The sequence below is a fragment of the Brienomyrus brachyistius genome, chromosome 18 (assembly GCF_023856365.1).
Source record: "Brienomyrus brachyistius isolate T26 chromosome 18, BBRACH_0.4, whole genome shotgun sequence".
Classification (NCBI taxonomy): Eukaryota; Metazoa; Chordata; class Actinopteri; order Osteoglossiformes; family Mormyridae; genus Brienomyrus; species Brienomyrus brachyistius.
In genome coordinates, this window is record NC_064550.1 from 2016488 (window position 1) to 2022456 (window position 5969).

Consider the following 5969-nt stretch of genomic DNA (forward strand, 5'->3'; position numbering starts at 1 on the left):
ATATTTTTTGGGCACCAACAGATGCAAAAAGATGATTTGGTCTCACTCAGCCAGATGAGAGATTCATGACCGATTTCCCCTTTGTTAATGTAGCTTTGCCAAGGGTATATGGGTATTCTTGTGCTTTGGCTCCAGCATTGGTTCCGAGAAGAGTCCACAACAATGTACAGTATTACATTGCTGTGCAAGATGTGTCTTATTCTATGAGATGAAATCATTATTCCAGTTTAGCTTTCCGCAGCCAGTTTTGGGGCACTTGCTTAGCAAATTTTCTGTACTTTTTCAGCAAAAACAGAGAGTCTACTTGCAGTGGTGACCTGAATGTTTCAGGGTGCTTTAGGGAGCAACAGAGCGTTGGCAGCTTCACATACCTTGATATTTACATAACCAAGGTCCTGACCTGGTCCCTGCACACTGATTCCTTAGTTAGCAAGGCTCCTCAATGCCTGTAGTACCTTAGGCATCTCAGGGACTTCAGGCTGTCCCTCCCAAAAACTAAAGAATTTCTACAGACCCATCATCAAAAGCATCCTGACAGGGAACATCACAGCCCTGTTTGGGAACAGCGCACAGCAGGACCACAAGACTCTGCAGAGAGCTGTGTGGTCAGCCGTAATCAGACCTGCCCTTTTCAACTTCCAGAACATTTACACCAGACGATGCAGGTCCAGGACTACAAAGATTATTAAGGATCCCAGCAGCCCCAACAATCTGCTGAGGTCGGCCTGAAAACCAGCTCAGAAAGGCTGAGGAAGAGCTTCTTTCCATTGGAAATGCAGATCCTAAATGAGGACAGTGTTTAGAACCCACACACCAACGTATGCAGCAGCCTATTTAACTTCCACATTTAGATATATAAATACACATATACACTATTTATTTCTACTTTTGCACTACCTCTACTTACTGGCAATTTTACACACCATAGATATTTAGATTTTATTCAGTGTCTAATGTTGTAATACATAGTAGGGAAAGCGGGGACAGTAGGGACAGTGGGGACAGCGGGGATAGTGGGGACAGCGGGGATAGTGGGGACAGTGGGGACAGCGGGGATAGTGGGGACAGTGGGGACAGCGGGGATAGTGGGGACAGCGGGGATAGTGGGGACAGTGGGGACAGCGGGGATAGTGGGGACAGCGGGGATAGTGGGGACAGTGGGGACAGCAGGGATAGTAGGGACAGCGGGGATAGTGGGGACAGCGGGGATAGTGGGGACAGCGGGGATAGTGGGGACAGTGGGGACAGCAGGGATAGTAGGGACAGCGGGGATAGTGGGGACAGCGGGGATAGTGGGGACAGTGGAGCCGTCGTCCTGAATGAGCAGCAAACTCTGAGCATGTAGGATTCTGCAGGACCCTCCCATGCTCTCTTCGCGGAGTTTGAGTGGCTGCCCTCAGGACGACGGCTCCGCTGTCCCGGCTGCAGGATGCAGAGGAGGAGAGCGACCTTTGTTCTCAGGGCCGTTCAACTCCTCCATCACAGACTTCTCTTCCTCCCCGCCTCCCTGCACTAGAATCCGTCACTCATTCTGCACTTGACCCCCCTCCCCCCATGCCCACTAACAATCCCACCCTTTACATATGTATCAGTTCTTATCTACCTGATTGACTGCAATCTTGCACAGCATCATTCAAATACTGTTGCACTTTATGTTATTGTGTCCTGTCCTTGTTCAACTGCCCTGTGTGTCTTTAAATTGCCCATCGGGGACAAATAAAGTTATTTGAATTTGAATTGAATGGAATACATGATGTCTTGTCTCTGTCTTATCTGTCAAAGTGAAGGCCCCTTTTTTCCAGTAGTCTGGAGCTAGGAACCTGTGCATTTCCCTGCACATTGTACTCAGCATAACTATGTATTTGATGAAAAAAACTTTGAAACTTTCAACTTGAAAATTTTGCTACTATGTTTTGGCTTGAAATCAATGATTTGCCAATTTTCTAGTATTCTTGTCAACTTTTGAGAGAGCCTGAACTCTTGGCAAATTACCCATAATTAGCCTCAACAAACCAATTTTGGAATTTTACAGTGTAATTTTCTTGGTGACTATACTGATTTTTGCAACATAGCCTTTTATCATGATGCAAAATAAATGCATTTATAATTTGTAAAAACTTCTTAATTTTATAAGCTTATTTAGCTTTCGTAGAGGGTGTACTAATTTATGCTGTACACGATATATTAATAATATTCCTTTTAAACGCGTTCTCTGTGGCCAGTTTATTAGGCACACATGATTGTTGACGTGAACAGTGTGAAACTACAAATAGCAAATTATATGGCTGAATACCACATAGACAAGGTGAAAAGGTTTAGCTATCATTGGAATAAACATTAGAGTGGCTAAAATCTGCGATCTAAATGATTTTGAATGTGGTGTAATTGCTGGTGTCAGAAGTGGAGGTTCCAGCATCTCAGATTTTCATTCAAATAGTATCTTACGTTTAGAAAGAATGGCCTAATGAACAAAACAATGCTTTCAATGGCATTTTTGTAGCCAAAAAAACACCCTAACATGGTGTTAATGAGAGCAGTTGGAGACAAATGGTCAGTCATTAAAGTTGACAGGAAGGTCTTGCATTCAAAAATTACAGCTCACTATAAAAGTGGTCTGCATTTAGACTTCTCAGAGCACACAATTCACCCCCCCTTGAAATGGTTCAGGTGGCAAAAGTGTGTCCTACCCAGTACTAGTTATAAATAAAGTGACCATTCATTGCATATTATTTGCATTTTGCTCTATAACAAAACCTAATTATTGTTCATGCTAATGCTGATAACATTTTGTATGAAAACGTTCTTTAGTGGATAATCACTGGTGACTACTCGTTTCTTCTGTCTTTGATCTCCTGGGGCACATGTACAGTCATGCCATCCATCCATCTTTGTATGTTTACCTGGCAGCCCAGCCTGGATCTAACATAAAAGAAAACACTTTCATATCATTATGACCTCACAGTTATATACATTACCTGACTACTACACCATGTCATATATATTAAATAGTATCCATATTGAAAGGCTCTTTGCATATACAAGCAATTTTTCAACACAAATAGTAAATTAATCTCGATATACTAGGATGTTTCAATCATTTTGAGGTATAACTTACGTTTTAGTTTGCCCGTAAGCTAAATCAAGCATATCCATCTCCTCATCCATTATGGGTCCCAGGTTGTTATAAATGTTTTCATCGAAAATTAGGTGGCAAGTGGAGCACGCTAATGTTCCCTCACAAGCCCCTGCAAAGGAGAGGCATTGATAAAATTAAATACAACTTATGAATCAGATGAATCTCACTGCTGTAGTTTCTTATTTGTCTAAAATCCCATAAATCCATATTGCTACTACAGAAAATCATATAAGATAATGTGGTATCAAACATAACACAGCCTGGAAATGCAGAATACCAGTAAATCCTGTGCACATTGTGTGGAACATAGTTTTGCGCTAATTCCCAACTTCCTTACCAAAGCCACTGATGTCCAGGTTTTTGTTGATGACAACATCCAACAGGGATTCACCCTCTGTGACTTGTGTAGTAGTTTTCATGCCGTCTTGATTAACAATATGCAGTACAACCTTTTCTCCTGTGCTGCTAAAGGCCACGACCATCCCAACATAAAAGATACAAAGTTAAGCTTCAATTATATGTGTCTGCCAAATTCATGCACACATGCAAGCTATTTTTTAACTATACAGTCATAGTTGTAAATGTAAAGTACATTAAATGTGGATTACTAGACAATCGGCGCAATTTGCCATATGCACAGTATGTCCAAAATGTACTAATTACCCTTTAAATTTAAATTCAGTGTGTACTTGCTGGAATAATAACTCATATACTAATGTTCAGCATGTGTTCCCTTAGTATGCATTCATTCATACTGGTTATACAGATTTTCAAAGGAAATAAGTGCATGCCCATCCTAAATTACCGAAACGTTTTACCTGGTGTCCTGAGAGCTGCTACGGCGCACTGAGCACCGGCCGAATCCTTTGTGCCAGATGCATGGTGACGCTCTGTAGCTTGAGTTGAGAGGTGTACCAAGAAAGCGGCCCGAAATAGGGGAGAAGAAGCGCACAAAACTGGCCATGCTATTCAAGTGTGCGTGAGGGTTGGCAGTTACATGAGCATTTACAGACAGACCCCATTGTCCTTGAATAGAGCTCAGCCCATGGGCAGGGCCGAAAGACATGAAATTAAATTAACTCACATTTAAATACAGGAATCCATAGATAAAAGGTATGATTTAGACCCAAATTCTTCAGCAGCCTTTTTAATTTACAAGTGCGTTATGAGTGACTTGATGATTAAATACAGGGCTGCAAAGGGATAAGGTTTGCGTGTCCCTTGTCGCTAGGCTTTTGTTTAATTTCAAGTTTTCAAAACTAGATTCAATGATTTTGCAGAATTTCCACAGTTTTATTTCTACACCTGCTTTTCACTGTTGGACTAGAACCCTCTCATTTTCATTAACTGATTTAACCATTAATTAAAAAGATAAAAAATTTGATAATTTGTATCGGTAATGATTCATCCTTTTCGTTAGGTCGTCCTACGTTACTAGCATTTTCAATAGAAAACCACACATTTTATAGAAAATTTGTATTTTTAAAATGCCATTTAAAGAATACTTAAGGGCATTCAAGCTGTTTCAGGGAACATACGTTTTGCCAGGCCAATGTGAAAGTAAACCTACTTAAATCGATTAAAGCTAGAATTGCTGGCAAGTTTGACATCCAGTTTTGAGCTCAATGATCTGAATTCAATAAAGCTATTGGTAATAAAATATAACACTGCATAATTTTATCAACCCATCTTACAAAAATATTTTTTTTCCTAATCATTGTTTAAACAATTCCTTAAACTTAACTAAAATGAACTGGCTATTTTGAAAACATTCTGCAATGATGGATCTGTGCCGTCATGGGCAGTACATCAGTCCCTCATGACCAAGGTCTATCAGCCATTCCAGAAAACCATTCAAGGACATATTGACCTTGTTTTCAAATACTGGAGTGGCTACAGCACACATTCACCCACTTCTCAATCAAAACATACACATATTACCATGTATTTCACATAATGACAATAATGTAAATATTTGCACAATTCTATTTGATAATATATGATGATTATCGATTAAAACATTTCTTAAATAAATGTATTGGGCCTCGTTTTCATTTTAACAGGTTCCAGAAGTCTAAGCAGTTTAGAATGTTTAGTGACAGATAAGACCCTGAAACTCTACGAACGTGAGTCATTCTCAGCAGATGGTTAGAAGGACAGAATGTTTTTAAAGTCATCAGTCAATCAGTCTGATCTTAAGTCCAACCCCTTCAGTTTTGTTTAACCATTTAATACTATTTGTGCCATTATGATTGTGCTTGTTGATGCAACCCGATGTGTGAGACACTAACAATAAATGTCCTAAATGAGCGAAAGATTAAGTATACAACTTTCAAGGACTGACGGTAAATATGGCACGACACCATACACTATGATGCATGACTGCAATGACTTACGGTTCCTATATCTCAATTAACATACATCTCAATTCATACTGATTCGTTCAGTTCTATTCATAAAAATCTTTTTTCCATTTTTCGAGTCTCAAAGAGGAAATTCAATGGGTAACTGAACTGGATAAAATGAAGTAATTATGACTGGTGAATTTGCATTATTTCACTACCTGTTAAACCCCTATACTGTGAAATGTCTTATGAATTTTCATCATTGGAAAAAAAGAGCAAAATTCTGGACAGCCATATATGTATATGAAGGTATTTAGACAAGAATGAGTATCTGGTGTCCATGAAATGAATAACATTTCTTAAATGTCTTACTTAGCTACAACTTACCCAGAGACGGCTACAAAACAAATACTATTCACTGTCATCAGTTAACCAGAATGGCACATACTACGTGCATATACTTTACTAATAAGAAATACCAGCAAATA

At 39.6% G+C, this 5969-nt stretch overlaps 1 protein-coding gene across 2 annotated transcripts; it reads right to left on the reverse strand.

Moving 5' to 3' along the window:
- Nucleotides 1–2208: 2208 nt before the first annotated feature.
- On the reverse strand, nucleotides 2209–4477 carry fdx1b (ferredoxin 1b). 2 transcript variants are annotated; one of them, XM_048983558.1, is made up of 4 exons: nucleotides 3955–4477; nucleotides 3474–3598; nucleotides 3116–3245; nucleotides 2209–2919 (listed from the first exon to the last, which is right to left on the reverse strand). In XM_048983558.1, the coding sequence occupies exons 1-4, from the start codon at nucleotides 4200–4202 to the stop codon at nucleotides 2826–2828; spliced, it is 597 nt and encodes a 198-aa protein (XP_048839515.1). In that variant the 5' UTR covers nucleotides 4203–4477; the 3' UTR covers nucleotides 2209–2825. The 2 variants fall into 2 exon arrangements, with proteins under 2 accessions (XP_048839515.1, XP_048839513.1); XM_048983556.1 differs by having other exon boundaries at nucleotides 3474–3601; nucleotides 3955–4473.
- Between the last annotated feature and the right edge of the window lie 1492 nt (nucleotides 4478–5969).